This window comes from Oncorhynchus mykiss, chromosome 21 (genome assembly GCF_013265735.2).
Source record: "Oncorhynchus mykiss isolate Arlee chromosome 21, USDA_OmykA_1.1, whole genome shotgun sequence".
In the NCBI taxonomy this organism is placed as follows: domain Eukaryota; kingdom Metazoa; phylum Chordata; class Actinopteri; order Salmoniformes; family Salmonidae; genus Oncorhynchus; species Oncorhynchus mykiss.
This window is the reverse complement of record NC_048585.1, coordinates 64,197,789-64,216,822: the sequence shown is the minus strand read 5'-3', so window position 1 is coordinate 64,216,822 and position 19,034 is coordinate 64,197,789. Positions and strand designations below refer to the sequence as shown.

General features: G+C 44.1%; 1 protein-coding gene across 3 annotated transcripts in view; it reads left to right on the top strand.

The window, feature by feature from the left end:
• Positions 1 to 11,471, top strand: part of LOC110517683 (neuromedin-K receptor) — an 18,288-nt gene extending 6,817 nt beyond the window's left edge. Inside the window, exons 5-8 of one of the 3 annotated variants that reach the window (XR_005038735.1) lie at positions 10,005 to 10,081; positions 10,306 to 10,479; positions 10,581 to 11,200; positions 11,267 to 11,471. Coding sequence is in view for 1 of the 3 variants with exons in the window: in XM_036958421.1 (XP_036814316.1) it covers positions 10,005 to 10,081; positions 10,306 to 10,479; positions 10,581 to 10,719 (390 nt within the window). In the remaining 2 variants the exon portion in view is untranslated. Of the gene's footprint in view, positions 1 to 10,004; positions 10,202 to 10,305; positions 10,480 to 10,580 lie in introns of those variants that run through there. The other 2 variants (XM_036958421.1, XR_005038736.1) reach the window with 2 other exon arrangements.
• Positions 11,472 to 19,034: the final 7,563 nt, after the last annotated feature.

Here is a 19,034-nt window from a genome sequence, read left to right as displayed (position 1 = left end):
CAGAGTCAGGTCCAACAGATTGTTCAACAGAGTCAGGTCCAACAGACTGTTCAACAGAGTCAGGTCCAACAGACTGTTCAACAGACTGTTCAACAGAGTCAGGTCAACAGACTGTTCAACAGAGTCAGGTCAACAGACTGTTCAACAGAGTCAGGTCCAACAGCCTGTTCAACCGAGTCAGGTCCAACACCCTGTTCAACAGAGTCAGGTCCAACAGCCTGTTCAACAGAGTCAGGTCCAACAGACTGTTCAACAGAGTCAGGTCCAACAGGCTGTTCAACAGAGTCAGGTCCAACAGGCTGTTCAACAGAGTCAGGTCCAACAGGCTGTTCAACAGAGTCAGGTCCAACAGACTGTTCAACAGAGTCAGGTCCAACAGATTGTTCAACAGAGTCAGGTCCAACAGACTGTTCAACAGAGTCAGGTCCAACAGACTGTTCAACAGAGTCAGGTCCAACAGACTGTTCAACAGAGTCAGGTCCAACAGACTGTTCAACAGAGTCAGGTCAACAGACTGTTCAACAGAGTCAGGTCCAACAGGCAGTTCAACAGAGTCATGTCCAACAGACTGTTCAACAGAGTCATGTCCAACAGACTGTTCAACAGAGTCAGGTCCAACAGCCTGTTCAACAGAGTCAGGTCCAACAGACTGTTCAACAGAGTCAGGTCCAACAGGCTGTTCAACAGAGTCAGGTCCAACAGGCTGTTCAACAGAGTCAGGTCCAACAGATTGTTCAACAGAGTCAGGTCCAACAGACTGTTCAACAGAGTCAGGTCCAACAGACTGTTCAACAGAGTCAGGTCCAACAGACTGTTCAACAGAGTCAGGTCCAACAGACTGTTCAACAGAGTCAGGTCCAACAGACTGTTCAACAGAGTCAGGTCCAACAGACTGTTCAACAGAGTCAGGTCCAACAGGCTGTTCAACAGAGTCAGGTCAGGTCCAGCAGACTGTTCAACAGAGTCAGGTCAACAGACTGTTCAACAGAGTCAGGTCCAACAGGCAGTTCAACAGAGTCATGTCCAACAGACTGTTCAACAGAGTCATGTCCAACAGACTGTTCAACAGAGTCAGGTCCAACAGCCTGTTCAACAGAGTCAGGTCCAACAGACTGTTCAACAGAGTCAGGTCCAACAGGCTGTTCAACAGAGTCAGGTCCAACAGGCTGTTCAACAGAGTCAGGTCCAACAGATTGTTCAACAGAGTCAGGTCCAACAGACTGTTCAACAGAGTCAGGTCCAACAGACTGTTCAACAGAGTCAGGTCCAACAGACTGTTCAACAGAGTCAGGTCAACAGACTGTTCAACAGAGTCAGGTCAACAGACTGTTCAACAGAGTCAGGTCCAACAGCCTGTTCAACCGAGTCAGGTCCAACAGCCTGTTCAACAGAGTCAGGTCCAACAGCCTGTTCAACAGAGTCAAGTCCAACAGACTGTTCAACAGAGTCAGGTCCAACAGGCTGTTCAACAGAGTCAGGTCCAACAGGCTGTTCAACAGAGTCAGGTCCAACAGGCTGTTCAACAGAGTCAGGTCCAACAGACTGTTCAACAGAGTCAGGTCCAACAGACTGTTCAACAGAGTCAGGTCCAACAGACTGTTCAACAGAGTCAGGTCCAACAGGCTGTTCAACAGAGTCAGGTCAGGTCCAGCAGACTGTTCAACAGAGTCAGGTCAACAGGCTGTTCAACAGAGTCAGGTCAACAGGCTGTTCAACAGAGTCAGGTCCAACAGACTGTTCAACAGAGTCAGGTCCAACAGACTGTTCAACAGAGTCAGGTCAACAGACTGTTCAACAGAGTCAGGTCCAACAGGCTGTTCAACAGAGTCATGTCCAACAGACTGTTCAACAGAGTCATGTCCAACAGACTGTTCAACAGAGTCAGGTCCAACAGCCTGTTCAACAGAGTCAGGTCCAACAGACTGTTCAACAGAGTCAGGTCAACAGGCTGTTCAACAGAGTCAGGTCCAACAGACTGTTCAACAGAGTCAGGTCCAACAGACTGTTCAACAGAGTCAGGTCAACAGACTGTTCAACAGAGTCAGGTCCAACAGGCAGTTCAACAGAGTCATGTCCAACAGACTGTTCAACAGAGTCAGGTCCAACAGATTGTTCAACAGAGTCAGGTCCAACAGACTGTTCAACAGAGTCAGGTCCAACAGACTGTTCAACAGAGTCAGGTCCAACAGACTGTTCAACAGACTGTTCAACAGAGTCAGGTCAACAGACTGTTCAACAGAGTCAGGTCAACAGACTGTTCAACAGAGTCAGGTCCAACAGCCTGTTCAACCGAGTCAGGTCCAACACCCTGTTCAACAGAGTCAGGTCCAACAGCCTGTTCAACAGAGTCAGGTCCAACAGACTGTTCAACAGAGTCAGGTCCAACAGGCTGTTCAACAGAGTCAGGTCCAACAGGCTGTTCAACAGAGTCAGGTCCAACAGGCTGTTCAACAGAGTCAGGTCCAACAGACTGTTCAACAGAGTCAGGTCCAACAGATTGTTCAACAGAGTCAGGTCCAACAGACTGTTCAACAGAGTCAGGTCAACAGACTGTTCAACAGAGTCAGGTCCAACAGGCAGTTCAACAGAGTCATGTCCAACAGACTGTTCAACAGAGTCATGTCCAACAGACTGTTCAACAGAGTCAGGTCCAACAGCCTGTTCAACAGAGTCAGGTCCAACAGACTGTTCAACAGAGTCAGGTCCAACAGGCTGTTCAACAGAGTCAGGTCCAACAGGCTGTTCAACAGAGTCAGGTCCAACAGATTGTTCAACAGAGTCAGGTCCAACAGACTGTTCAACAGAGTCAGGTCCAACAGACTGTTCAACAGAGTCAGGTCCAACAGACTGTTCAACAGAGTCAGGTCCAACAGACTGTTCAACAGAGTCAGGTCCAACAGACTGTTCAACAGAGTCAGGTCCAACAGACTGTTCAACAGAGTCAGGTCCAACAGGCTGTTCAACAGAGTCAGGTCAGGTCCAGCAGACTGTTCAACAGAGTCAGGTCAACAGGCTGTTCAACAGAGTCAGGTCAACAGGCTGTTCAACAGAGTCAGGTCCAACAGACTGTTCAACAGAGTCAGGTCCAACAGACTGTTCAACAGAGTCAGGTCAACAGACTGTTCAACAGAGTCAGGTCCAACAGGCAGTTCAACAGAGTCATGTCCAACAGACTGTTCAACAGAGTCATGTCCAACAGACTGTTCAACAGAGTCAGGTCCAACAGCCTGTTCAACAGAGTCAGGTCCAACAGACTGTTCAACAGAGTCAGGTCCAACAGGCTGTTCAACAGAGTCAGGTCCAACAGGCTGTTCAACAGAGTCAGGTCCAACAGATTGTTCAACAGAGTCAGGTCCAACAGACTGTTCAACAGAGTCAGGTCCAACAGACTGTTCAACAGAGTCAGGTCCAACAGACTGTTCAACAGAGTCAGGTCCAACAGACTGTTCAACAGAGTCAGGTCCAACAGACTGTTCAACAGAGTCAGGTCCAACAGGCTGTTCAACAGAGTCAGGTCAGGTCCAGCAGACTGTTCAACAGAGTCAGGTCAACAGGCTGTTCAACAGAGTCAGGTCAACAGGCTGTTCAACAGAGTCAGGTCCAACAGACTGTTCAACAGAGTCAGGTCCAACAGACTGTTCAACAGAGTCAGGTCCAACAGACTGTTCAACAGAGTCAGGTCCAACAGACTGTTCAACAGAGTCAGGTCCAACAGACTGTTCAACAGAGTCAGGTCCAACAGACTGTTCAACAGAGTCAGGTCAACAGACTGTTCAACAGAGTCAGGTCCAACAGGCAGTTCAACAGAGTCATGTCCAACAGACTGTTCAACAGAGTCATGTCCAACAGACTGTTCAACAGAGTCAGGTCCAACAGCCTGTTCAACAGAGTCAGGTCCAACAGACTGTTCAACAGAGTCAGGTCCAACAGGCTGTTCAACAGAGTCAGGTCCAACAGGCTGTTCAACAGAGTCAGGTCCAACAGATTGTTCAACAGAGTCAGGTCCAACAGACTGTTCAACAGAGTCAGGTCCAACAGACTGTTCAACAGAGTCAGGTCCAACAGACTGTTCAACAGAGTCAGGTCCAACAGACTGTTCAACAGAGTCAGGTCCAACAGGCTGTTCAACAGAGTCAGGTCAGGTCCAGCAGACTGTTCAACAGAGTCAGGTCAACAGGCTGTTCAACAGAGTCAGGTCAACAGGCTGTTCAACAGAGTCAGGTCCAACAGACTGTTCAACAGAGTCAGGTCCAACAGACTGTTCAACAGAGTCAGGTCCAACAGACTGTTCAACAGAGTCAGGTCCAACAGGCAGTTCAACAGAGTCATGTCCAACAGACTGTTCAACAGAGTCATGTCCAACAGACTGTTCAACAGAGTCAGGTCCAACAGCCTGTTCAACAGAGTCAGGTCCAACAGCCTGTTCAACAGAGTCAGGTCCAACAGACTGTTCAACAGAGTCAGGTCCAACAGGCTGTTCAACAGAGTCAGGTCCAACAGGCTGTTCAACAGAGTCAGGTCCAACAGGCTGTTCAACAGAGTCAGGTCCAACAGATTGTTCAACAGAGTCAGGTCCAACAGACTGTTCAACAGAGTCATGTCCAACAGACTGTTCAACAGAGTCAGGTCCAACAGACTGTTCAACAGACTGTTCAACAGAGTCAGGTCAACAGACTGTTCAACAGAGTCAGGTCCAACAGACTGTTCAACAGACTGTTCAACAGAGTCAGGTCCAACAGACTGTTCAACAGACTGTTCAACAGAGTCAGGTCAACAGGTGCAATAAGGCCAACAAAACAAAACATACGGTCAACAGAGTCAGGTCCAACAGACTGTTCAACAGACTGTTCAACAGAGTCAGGTCAACAGGTGCAATAAGGCCAACAAAACAAAACATACGGTCCTCTTTATGTTGGAGAGTGTGCTGGAGATCAAACTGGGTGAACTTCTATCCTATCAACCAGACCAGCTATAATATCTAATACCCTGTTTCTCAGAGTCGTGGCTGAACAAGGACATAGACGGTATACACAGAGTATACCACACATCAGAAACACCTTCCTAATATTCAGTTGCCCTCATATTGCCCTCAGAATAGCCTCAAACCAAAATCAAATCAAATTGTTTTTTTCACGTGCACAGAATAATGCTATTTTGTAGGGGCATAGACTCCAGAACGTGCCGGAAGCGTTCCACAGGGATGCTGGCCCATGTTGACTCCAAAGCTTCCCATTGTTGTGTCAAGTTAGCTGGATGTCGATTGGGTGGTTGACCATTCTTGATTCACACAGGAAACTGTTGAGCATGAAAAACCCAGGACTGTTGCAGTTATTGACACAAACCAGTGTGCCTGGAACCTACTACTACACCCCATTCAAAGGCATTTAAATATTTGTCTTGCCCGTTCACCCTCTGAATGGCTTTCATACACAATCCATGTCTCAACACTTAAAAATATTTTTTAACCTGTCTCTTCCCCTTCATCTACACTGACTGAAGTGGATTCAATAAGGGATCATAGTTTTCACCTGGATTCACCTGGTCAGTCTCATGGAAAGAGCAGGTGTTCTTAATGTTTTGTATACTCAGTGTATATCTCAAAGATTTCTCCATCGTGCAGACCATTCGGCAGCCTCAGGTAAGGGGTGTGTCTCTTTATCAATAACAGCTGATGCTCGAAATCTAATATTAAACAAGTCTCGAGGTATTGCTCACCTGAGGTAGAGTATCTCACGATAAGCTGTAGACCACACTATGTACCAAGAGAGTTTTCATCTATATTTTTCTTAGTTGTCTATTTACCACCACAAACTGATGCTGGCACTAAGACCAGACTCAACCAGCTGTATAAGGCCATAAGTAAACAGGATAATGCTCATCCAGAGGCGGCGCTCCTAGTGGCCGGGGACTTTAATGCAGGGAAACTTAAATCAGTTTGACCTCTTTTTTACCATTTTTACTGTGCAACTAGAGGTGAAAAAACTCTAGACCACCTTTACTCCACACACAGAAACACATACAAAGCTCTCACTCGCCCTCCATTTGGCAAATCTAACCATAACTCTATCCTCATGATTGCTGCTTACAAGAGAACAGGAAGTACCAATGACCCGCTCAATGCGGAAGTGGTCTGTTGAAGCGGATGATAAGCTACAGGACTTTTTCGCTAGCACAGATGGCTTTGAGGTGGTCTGTTGAAGTGGTCTGTTGAAGTGGTCTGTTGAAGTGGTCTGTTGAAGTGGTCTGTTGAGGTGGTCTGTTGAAGTGGTCTGTTGAAGTGGTCTGTTGAAGTGGTCTGTTGAAGCGGATAATAAGCTACAGGACTTTTTCGCTAGCACAGATGGCTTTGAGGTGGTCTGTTGAAGTGGTCTGTTGAAGTGGTCTGTTGAAGTGGTCTGTTGAAGTGGTCTGTTGAAGCGGATAATAAGCTACAGGACTTTTTCGCTAGCACAGATGGCTTTGAGGTGGTCTGTTGAAGTGGTCTGTTGAAGTGGTCTGTTGAAGTGGTCTGTTGAAGCGGATAATAAGCGACAGGACTTTTTCACTAGCACAGATGGCTTTGAGGAATTTACCACATCAGTCCTAAACTTCTTGAATACATGCGTCGACGACGTTGTACCCACAGTGAGCGTACGTACATATCCCAACCAGAAGCCATGGATTACAGGCAACATCTGCACTGAGCTAAAGGCTAGAGCTTCTGCTTTCAAGGACTGGGACACTAATCCGGACCAGTTGTTCCGATGTAAGACCTGCTTACTTACAAGCCCTTAACCAACAATGCAGTTTAAAATATGAATAACAAACAAAAGTAACAAGTAATTAAAGAGCAGCAGTAAAATAACAATTGCGAGGCTAAATACAGGGGGGCACCGGTACAGAGTTAATGTGCGGGGGCACCGGTGTCGAGGTAATTGAGTTGATATGTACATGTAGGTAGAGTTATTAAAGTGACTATGCATAGATAATAACAGAGAGTAGCAGCAGTATAAAAGAGGAGGGGCAATGCCAATAGTCTGGGTAGCCATTTGAATAGATTTTCAGGATTCTTATGGCTTGGGGGTAGAAGCTGTTTAAAAGCCTCTTGGACCTAGACTTGGCGCTCCGGTACCGCTTGCCGTACGGTAGCAGAGAGAACAGTCTATGACTAGGGTGGCTGGAGTCTGACACTTTTTAGGGCCATACCAGGCAGTGATGTTCTCGATGGTGCAGCTGTAGAATCTTTTGAGGATCTGAGGACCCATGCCAAATGTTTTCAGTCTCGTGAGGGGGAATAGGTGTTGTCGTGCCCTCTTCATGACTGTCTCGGTGTGCTTGGACCATGAAGAAGGCATAACAACATTTCTTCCCTTTTCAGGAGGCTGAAAACATTTGCCAGCTGTGTCTGTGAAAGCATGTTGGTATGGCAACTGCTTGACATCTGGCTGCAATGTGCTAAAGAGGGTAGGCCCAGTACATCACTGTGGCATAGCTCCCTGCCATCCAAGATGGGGGAAGGCCCTAAAAATTTTAAAATACTCCAGCCACCCAAGTCTGTTCTCTCTGCTACCGCACGACCAGGAGGACTGATACAACAAGTATGGAACCAACAGGAGCCTTAACAGCTTCTAAATAGTTAGTTAAATAGTTAGTTAGTTAAATAGTTAGTCTATTTGGATAACTATTTAAGTAACTGGACTATCTACATTGACCTTTGGACCCAACACATGAACTGATGCTACTGTCTCTGTCACTTTATTCCTAGTTATATGTACATATACACCTCAATTACCTCGGACCCCTGCATATGGACTGGTACCCTGTGTATTATAACCTAGTTATCATTACTCAGTACTGGTACCCTGTGTATATAACCTAGTTATCATTACTCAGTACTGGTACCCTGTGTATATAACCTAGTTATCAGTACTGGTACCCTGTGTATATAACCTAGTTATCATTACTCAGTACTGGTACCCTGTGTATATAACCTAGTTATCATTACTCAGTACTGGTACCCTGTGTATATAACCTAGTTATCAGTACTGGTACCCTGTGTATATAACCTAGTTATCATTACTCAGTACTGGTACCCTGTGTATATAACCTAGTTATCATTACTCAGTACTGGTACCCTGTGTATATAACCTAGTTATCATTACTCAGTACTGGTACCCTGTGTATATAACCTAGTTATCAGTACTGGTACCCTGTGTATATAACCTAGTTATCATTACTCAGTACTGGTACCCTGTGTATATAACCTAGTTATCATTACTCAGTACTGGTACCCTGTGTATATAACCTAGTTATCATTACTCAGTACTGGTACCCTGTGTATATAACCTAGTTATCATTACTCAGTACTGGTACCCTGTGTATATACCCTGCTCATCGACTCAGTACTAGTACCCTGTGTATATAACCTGGTTATCATTACTCAGTACTGGTACCCTGTGTATATACCCTGGTTATCATTACTCAGTACTGGTACCCTGTGTATATAACCTAGTTATCATTACTCAGTACTGGTATCCTGTGTATATAACCTAGCTATCATTACTCAGTACTGGTACCCTGTGTATATAGCCTAGTTATCATTACTCAGTACTGGTACCCTGTGTATATAACCTAGTTATCATTACTCAGTACTGGTACCCTGTGTATATAACCTAGTTATCAGTACTGGTACCCTGTGTATATAACCTAGTTATCATTACTCAGTACTGGTACCCTGTGTATATAACCTAGTTATCATTACTCAGTACTGGTACCCTGTGTATATAACCTAGTTATCATTACTCAGTACTGGTACCCTGTGTATATAACCTAGTTATCATTACTCAGTACTGGAACCCTGTGTATATAACCTAGTTATCATTACTCAGTACTGGTACCCTGTGTATATAACCTAGTTATCATTACTCAGTACTGGTATCCTGTGTATATAACCTAGGTATCATTACTCAGTACTGGTATCCTGTGTATATAACCTAGTTATCATTACTCAGTACTGGTATCCTGTGTATATAACCTAGTTATCATTACTCAGTACTGGTACCCTGTGTATATAACCTAGTTATCATTACTCAGTACTGGTACCCTGTGTATATAACCTAGTTATCAGTACTGGTACCCTGTGTATATAACCTAGTTATCATTACTCAGTACTGGTACCCTGTGTATATAACCTAGTTATCATTACTCAGTACTGGTACCCTGTGTATATAACCTAGTTATCATTACTCAGTACTGGTAACCTGTGTATATAACCTAGTTATCATTACTCAGTACTGGTACCCTGTGTATATAACCTAGTTATCATTACTCAGTACTGGTACCCTGTGTATATAACCTAGTTATCATTACTCAGTACTGGTACCCTGTGTATATAACCTAGTTATCATTACTCAGTACTGGTATCCTGTGTATATAACCTAGTTATCATTACTCAGTACTGGTATCCAGTGTATATAACCTAGTTATCATTACTCAGTACTGGTGCCCTGTGTATATAACCTAGTTATCATTACTCAGTACTGGTACCCTGTGTATATAACCTAGTTATCATTACCCAGTACTGGTACCCTGTGTATATAACCTAGTTATCATTACTCAGTACTGGTACCCTGTGTTTATAGCCTAGTTATCATTACTCAGTACTGGTACCCTGTGTATATAACCTAGTTATCAGTACTGGTACCCTGTGTATATAACCTAGTTATCATTACTCAGTACTGGTACCCTGTGTATATAACCTAGTTATCATTACCCATTGTGTATTTATTCCTCATGTTATTATCTTTTTATTATTTTTCAATTGTATTTTTCTCTGCGTTGTTGGGCAGGACCCGTAACTAAGCATTTAGCTGTTACTCTACACCTGTTGTTTACCAAGTGCTTTGATAGAACATATGAGGTGCCGGTACTCAGTACAGTTGTGTTCCGGCCCAATTCAACCTCTGATTATCTATATAGTCATTACTAATGTTTAGCATGAATTATAAATTATTCTCATCCAACAGGTGTATCTATCAGTGTTGTGGCTGGCTATGAGCTCCACCATGTACAACCCTGTCATCTACTGCTGTCTCAATAGCAGGTAGGAGCTAGGAACACACACCATGTACAACCCTGTCATCTGCAGCTGTCTCAATAGCAGGTAGGAGCTAGGAACACACACCATGTACAACCCTGTCATCTACTGCTGTCTCAATAGCAGGTAGGAGCTAGGAACACACACCATGTACAACCCTGTCATCTGCTGCTGTCTCAATAACAGGTTCCGTGCAGGGTTTAAGAGGTACAATGTGTTTATGTGCATAGGTTCCGTGCAGGGTTTAAGAGTGCAATGCGCTGCTGTCCGTTTGTCCGTCTGTCTGAATACGACCAGATGGAACTACATAGCGCCCGTTTCCATGCCAACAGACAGAGCAGCATCTACACCCTGAGCCGCTTCGAGTCCTTCTCCGCCGTCCCACACAACGACCGCAGCGACAGGTATCGTGTGTGTGTGTGTGTGTGTGTGTGGGTTCTGCGTCATGTTTTAAGTTTCTTCAAAAACAGACCATAAAGCATTTCTTCATCTTCTTCTCCGCCAGGAGGAGGAGTCAGGGTGGTCGTCATGGTAGCATCGCACACAACGGGGTGAATCGTCACGGAACCCGACATACACTCCTGACACACGCTAGTTACCACGGCAACCCCCGAGGGTCCACCTCCGCCACGGAGCTCACCTGAGAGGTTTGGACTTGAGACGAAGCGAACACACAAACATACACACAATTACTGAAACACACACACACACCCTTATTGAAACACAAACAAACACACCTGGATTCCATGACATATAGGAATCCCCATTTCTGTTCTATACCAATAAGTAACTTGTAACCAGGTCTGTTCTGTCAGTTATATAGTCAGTTAACCCTTCTGTTCTGTCAGTTATATAGTCAGTTAACCCTTCTGTCAGATATATAGTCAGTTAACCCTTCTGTCAGTTATATAGTCAGTTAACCCTTCTGTCAGTTATATAGTCAGTTAACCCTTCTGTCAGTTATATAGTCAGTTAACCCTTCTGTTCTGTCAGGTATATAGTCAGTTAACCCTTCTGTTCTGTCAGGTATATAGTCAGTTAACCCTTCTGTTCTGTCCGTTATATAGTCAGTTAACCCTTCTGTTCTGTCCGTTATATAGTCAGTTAACCCTTCTGTTCTGTCAGGTATATAGTCAGTTAACCCTTCTGTTCTGTCCGTTATATAGTCAGTTAACCCTTCTGTTCTGTCAGTTGTTACTCAGGGGCCTTTTTAGTATGTTCTTGTTTATTTTTGGGTTGTTTGTTTGTTCAAAACAGCTTGTAATGTTTATTTCAAATATTACTTATCTTTATTGATATATTATACTTATATTTAGTATGTAACGAGTAAATGTGAATCAAGACCTGTAAGTGATGTCTATCGATGTGTGACAAAATAAAAACCCTATGTATTGTATGATCTGTCTCAATTCAATTCAATCATGGGAAACATATGTTATTAACGTTGCCAAATCAAGTGAAGTAGACAATAAACAAAAGTGAAATACACAATAAAAAATGCACATGAACAATTACACTCACAAAAGTTCCAGAAGAATAAAGACAAATGTCGTATTATGTGAAAAAGGGAAGATAAATAAAAATAAACATAAATACGGGTTGTATTTACAATGGTGTTTGTTCTTCACTGGTTGCCCTTTTCTTGTGGCAACAGGTCACAAATCTTGCTGCAGTGATGTCACACTGTGGTATTTCACCCAGTAGATTTGGGAGTTTATCATTATTGGGTTTGTTTTTCAAATTCTTTGTGGGTCTGTGTAATCTAAGGGAAAAATGTGTCTCTAATATGGTCATACATTGGGCAGGAGGTTAGGAAGTGCAGCTCAGTTTCCACCTCATTTTGTGGGAAGTGTGTACATAGCTAGCCTGTCTTCTCTTGAGAGCCATGTCTGCCTATGGCGGCCTTTCTCAATAGCAAGGCTATGCTCACTGAGTCTGTACATAGTCAAAGCTTTCCTTAAGTTTGGGTCAGTCATAGTGGTCAGGTATTCTGCCACTGTGTACTCTCTGTTTAGGGCCAAATAGCATTCTAGTTTGCTCTGTTTTTTTGTTCATTCTTTCTAATGTGTAAAGTAATTATCTTTTGTTTTCTCATGATTTGGTTGGGTGTAATTGTGCTGTTGTCCTGGGGCTCTGTAGGACCCAGACCCAGACCTCACAACCATAAAGGGCAATGGGCTTTATGACTGATTCTAGTATTTTTAGCCAGATCCTAGTTAGTATGTCAAATTTTATGTTCCTTTTGATGGCATAGAAGGCCCTTCTTGCCTTGTCTCTCAGATCGTTCACAGCTTTGTGGAAGTTACCTGTGCCGCTGATGTTTAGGCCAAGGTATGTATCGTTTCCTGTGTGCTCTAGGGCAACGGTGTCTAGATGGAATTTGTATTTGTGGTTCTGGCAGCTGGACCTTTTTTGGAACACCATTATTTTGGTCTTACTGAGATTTACTGTCAGGGCCCAGGTCTGACAGAATCTGTGCAGAAGATCTAGGTGCTGCTGTAGGCCCTCCTTGGCTGGTGACAGATCTAGGTGCTGCTGTAGGCCCTCCTTGGTTGGTGACAGATCTAGGTGCTGCTGTAGGCCCTCCTTGGTTGGGGACAGATCTAGGTGCTGCTGTAGGCCCTCCTTGGTTGGGGACAGATCTAGGTGCTGCTGTAGGCCCTCCTTGGTTGGTGACAGATCTAGGTGCTGCTGTAGGCCCTCCTTGGTTGGGGACAGATCTAGGTGCTGCTGTAGGCCCTCCTTGGTTGGGGACAGATCTAGGTGCTGCTGTAGGCCCTCCTTGGTTGGTGACAGATCTAGGTGCTGCTGTAGGCCCTCCTTGGTTGGTGACAGATCTAGGTGCTGCTGTAGGCCCTCTTTGGTTGGGGACAGAAGCACCAGATCATCAGTAGACATTTGACTTCAGATTCTAGCAGGATGAGGCCGGGTGCTGCAGACTGTTCTAGTGCCTTCAGAAAGTATTCAGACCCCTTGACTTTCTCCACATTTTTTTTGGTTTACAGCCTTATTCTAAAATGGATGATTTTTTTTCTCATTAATCTACAAACCCCACAATGACAAAGCAAAAACAGGTTTATAGAAATGTTTGCAAATGTATTAAAAATAAAAACTGAAACATTACATTTACATTAGTATTCAGACCCTTTACTCAGTAGTTTGTTGAAGCACCTTTGGCAGCGATTACATCCTCCAGTCTTCTAGGGTAGGACCTTGTAACGGCTGTCGTCGGTGGAAGAAGGTGAGGACCAAGGTGCAGCGTGGTTTTACTGATCAACACTGAAATACAAAACAACAAAGAAACAACCGGAACAGTTCTGTCAAACACACAAAGACTGAAAACAACCGCCCACAAAACACAATGGAAAACAGGCTCCCTAAATATGGTTCTCAATCAGGGACAACGATTGACAGCTGCCTCTGATTGAGAATCATATCAGGCCAAACACAGAAATAGAAAAATATAGAAAAATTAACGTAGACAACCCACCCAACTCATGCCCTGACCATACTAAAACAAAAGACAAAACAACTAAGGTCAGAACGTGACACACCTTCGACAGTGACCCCATAATGACATCACAATACCCATAATGACATCACAATACCCATAATGACATCACAATACCCCATAATGACATCACAATACCCCATAATGACATCTCAATACCCCATAATGACATCAAAATACCCCATAATGACGTCACAATATCCCATAATGACATCACAATACCCCATAATGACGTCACAATACCCATAATGACATCAAAATACCCCATAATGACATCACAATACCCCATAATGACATCACAATACCCCATAATGACAAAGGAAAAACAGGTTTTTATACATTTATAAAAATAAATTTATAAAAATAAAATAAAATTTTTTAAATATCACATTTACCTAAGTATTCAGACCTTTTACTCAGTACTTTGTTGAAGCACCTTTGGCAGCGATTACAGCCACAAGTCTTCTTGGGTATGACGCTACAAGCTTGGCACACCTGTATTTGGGGAGTTTCTCCCATTCTTCTCTGCAGATCCTCTCAAGCTCTGTCAGGTTGGATGGGGAGCGTCGCTGCACAGATATTTGCAGGTCTCTCCGGGCTCTGGCTGGGCCACTCAAGTTGTTGTTTATGTACATGGATTTTATAATGTCGTATGTTTTTCCCCCAACACCACTTTCAAACAATTTGTATAGCAGACCCTCAGGCCAAATTGAGTCAAAAGATTTTTTGAAATCAACAAAGCATGAGAAGACTTCGCCTTTGTTTTGGTCTGTTTGTTTGTCAGTTCGGGTGGTGGTCTGTCATACGGTAATTTGGTAAAAAGTCAATTTGACATTTGCTCAGTTTTCACTGAGGAAATGTACGAGTCTGCTGTTAATGATAATGCAGAGGATTTTCCCAAGGTTGCTGTTGTCGCATATCCCACGGTATTTTTTGGGGTCAGTTGGAATTTGTAATCTGTATATTTGATCATTTCATTGAGGATACCGTCAACACCACAGGCCTTTTTGGGTTGGAGGGTTTTTATTTTGTCCTGTAGTTCATTCAATGTAATTGGAGAATCCAGTGGGTTCTGATAGTCTTTATAATAGTTTAATAGTTGATTATAAGACTTGTTTTTAATAATTTTGCTGTTTGTTCTCTGTTATTGGGCCAACAATATTGGAGAAATGGTTTATCCATACATCTCTGTTTTGGATAGATAACTCTTCGTGTTGTGGTTTTAGTGTTTTCCAATTTTCCCAGAAGTGGTTAGATTCTATTCATTCTTCTCTCTCTGTCTGTCTCTCTCTCTCTGTCTCTCTCTCTCTCTCTCTCTATCTCTGTCTCTCTATCTCTTTGTCTCTCTGTCTCTCTCTCTCTGTCGCTCTCTCTCTGTCTCTCTCTCTCTGTCTCTCTCTCTCTGTCTCTGTCTCTCTTTCTGTCTCTCTATCTCTTTGTCTCTCTGTCTCTCTCTCTGTCTCTTTCTGTTTCTCTCTGTCTCTCTCTCTGTCTCTCTCTCTCTCTCTCTCTCTGTCTCTCTCTCTCTCTCTCTCTGTCTCTCTCTCTCTCTGTCTCTCTCTGTCTCTCTCTCTCTCTCTCTGTCTCTCTCTCTCTCGCTCTGTCACTCTCTCTCTGTCGCTCTCTCTCTGTCTCTCTCTCTCTGTCTCTCTCTCTCTGTCTCTCTCTCTGTCTCTGTCTCTCTTTCTGTCTCTCTATCTCTTTGTCTCTCTGTCTCTCTCTCTTTCTCTTTCTCTTTCTCTCTATCTATCTCTCTCTCCCTGTGACTCTCTCTCTTTGTCTCTTTCTCTTCCACCCGTCTCCTTCACTCTCATCTTTATGTTTGTCGCTCCCTAGGATGGTGGTGCAACCATCAATTGCACTATGTCAATGGAAACAAACAGGGGAAGATAATAGCCACCACGTACCCTGCCATTATCCTAGTCAGCTGACCACAGGACAGCGTGTTTGTGTGTGTGTGTGTTATAGACGTGGCTTCTCCATCTTTCCTTCCTAACCTCGTAATTCTTTAAACCCAGACTACACCTCAACTGGCTCACACACTTTGTGGGCATTTCTGCCATGTTAGGTTATTTAACTGTAAACACACTGGTATTAATCTAAGCCCAGTCAACAAGACACTGAACAGACCCGACACACTCACACACAGACACAGACACACAGCTATAAATGGGTGGCGAGACAGGCACAGAGAGAGGGCAGCAGTATTTAATTAATTATTTAAACACTTTGTCTCTGCACCCACATTCACTAACATTAATAAACATTGTGCAAATGTACAAGAGAGTTGGAGAGAGAGAGGTAGAGAGAACTTACAACAAACCTACCGAGAGATAGGGGGGGAGGCACAGCACTCAAAGCTTGAGCTCAGGGAGAATGAACAAGACAGAGAAGGCCCTGCTTTAAACACACTGCACCTTATAGGGAACCATTTGGGACAGAGTTCCTAACATGGACACCATATAGGGGACAGAGTTCCTAACATGGACACCATATAGGGGACAGAGATCCTAAAACGGACACCATATAGGGGACAGAGATCCTAACATGGACACTAGTTTTTCCCTCCTTAATTAAGATGTTTACTGACTCATTTAATTCCACAGGAAATGGCTGAAGATGGAAAAAGATGGGAGTCATTCGTGATGCCAAGTTATTAACTGATGATCTTTAAATAATATTATTTAATTTGACTTCCTCTTGTCTGAAGAGAAGCACTGTTTCCTCTCTCACACACACACACACACACACACACACACACACACACACACACATACACATACACACACACACACACACACAGTAAGAACTCTTCTCAACCCGTCACACAGAGTAAACACACATGTATTTATTTATTTGGGTCACTATTAGCTTTTGCAGAAGTGGCAGCTACTTTTCCAATACCAGCATTGTGGCCTCGTTAGGCTGCAGGGCCACTCACACACCTGAGGCCACTCGGCCTCGTTAGGCTGCAGGGCCACTCACACACCTGAGGCCACTCGGCCTTGTTAGGCTGCAGGGCCACTCACACACCTGAGGCCACTCGGCCTCGTTAGGCTGCAGGGCCACTCACACACCTGAGGCCACTCGGCCTCGTTAGGCTGCAGGGCCACTCACACACCTGAGGCCACTCGGCCTCGTTAGGCTGCAGGGCTACTCACACACCTGAGGCCACTCGGCCTCGTTAGGCTGCAGGGCTACTCACACACCTGAGGCCACTCGGCCTCGTTAGGCTGCAGGGCTACTCACACACCTGAGGCCACTCGGCCTCGTTAGACTGCAACGCACCTGGGGAAATTTAAGGGGCTGCTTTAGTTCAGCACAGGGCACCTCCTGGCTAGACACCGGAGGCTGAGCTCGCGCTACACCGGAGGCTGAGCTCGCGCTACACCGGAGGCTGAGCTCGCGCTACACCGGAGGCTGAGCTCGCGCTACACCGGAGGCTGAGCTCGCGCTACACCGGAGGCTGAGCTCGCGCTACACCGGAGGCTGAGCTCGCGCTACACCGGAGGCTGAGCTCGCGCTACACCGGAGGCTGAGCTCTACAACGGAGGCTGAGCTCTACAGACATTTTTTTGAAGCCCTGGACATTGTTCTCCACAGGAAGAAGTGACCAGACTACAAGTGAAGCTGGGTAGCAGCCCAGCTAGTTTTCTTTAAAGGCTAACACTAGGTTCAGTTCAGGAGAGTGGGAGAGTTTTGTTATCAGTTATTGTTTGAGAACTAGCTTTGTGAACCTCTTATTTTGAATAAATATGCCAGTCTGGTTTAAGCTGTGTTGGACTTCTGTTGTTATTCCTTCTCGATGACTTCCTCTCAGCAACACCTAGCGAGTCATTACACAAGTAACAAATCACTGATTCACTAATCGACAAGGACAGTCACGCAAATTAAAAACGTCAAATACAACTAAAACATACTACAAACAATGCAACTAACACATTCTGGTTCGTCCTCACTGAAACCAAACTGAATCAAAAGAAGAAGAAGAAATGATGAGGAATTGAAAAATGTTTGAGAGGGATGAGACAAAGGCAATGGCAAATAAGTCTGGCTGCACAACCGATTAGCAAACATACTGCAAGTTGACAAATCGAGACAAAACTAAATAAAAACAAAAATAAACTACACTGAAACGAAGATAAATAACATAAAATGATATTAAAAAGCTTTGGAATGAATTTTTGAGCAAAAAGGCAAACTCAGCTCCATCATTCATTGAATCAGATGGCTCATTCATCACTAAACTAACTGATATTGCCATCTACTTTAATTATTTTTTCATTTGCAAGATTAGAAAACTTGGACATGACATGCTGACACTAAACATCCATGTACACTACCGGTCAAAAGTTTTAGAAAACCTTCTCATTCAAGGGTTTATTTTACATTTATACTATTTTCTACATTGTAGAAGAATAGTGAAGACATCAAAACTATGAAATAACACATATGGAATCGTGTAGTAACCAAAAATTGTTAAACAAATCTAAATATATTTTATATTTGAGATTCTTTAAATAGCCATCCTTTGCCTTGATGACATCTTTCCACACTCTTGGCATTTTCTCAACCAGCTTCACCTGGAATGCTTTTCCAATGGTCTTGAAGGAGTTCCCACATATGCTGAGCACTTGTTGGCTGCATTTCCTTCACTCTGTGGTCCAACTCATCCCAAACCATCTCAATTGGGTTGAGGTCGGGTGATTGTGGAGGTCAGGTCATCTGATGCAGCACTCCATCACTCTCCATCTTGGTCAAATAGCCCTTACACAGCCTGGAGGTGTTTTGGGTCATTGTCCTGTTGAAAAACAAATGATAATCCCACTAAACTTAAACCAGATGGGATGGTTTATCGCTGCAGAATGTTAGGAACTCTGTCTCAAATGATACTCTGTACCGTATATGGTGTCCATGTTAGGAACTCTGTCCCAAATGATACTCTGTACCCTATATGGTGTCCATGTTAGGAACTCTGTCCCAAATGATACTCTGTACCCTATATGGTGTCCATGTTAGGAACTCTGTCCCAAATGATACCCTGTACCCTCCCTGAAACACTTCAGCGAGCAGGCCTTTCTAATCGACCTGGCCGGGGTATCCTGGAAGGATATTGACCTCATCCCGTCAGTAGAGGATGCCTGGATATTTTTTAAAAATGCCTTCCTAACCATCTTAAATAAACATGCCCCATTCAAGAAATTTAGAACCAGGAACAGATATAGCCCTTGGTTCTCCCCAGACCTGACTGCCCTTAATCAACACAAAAACGTCCTATGGCGTTCTGCATTAGCATCGAACAGCCCCCGTGATATGCAGCTGTTCAGGGAAGCTAGAAACCATTATACACAGGCAGTTAGAAAAGCCAAGGCTAGCTTTTTCAAGCAGAAATTTGCTTCTTGCAACACTAACTCAAAAAAGTTCTGGGACACTGTAAAGTCCATGGAG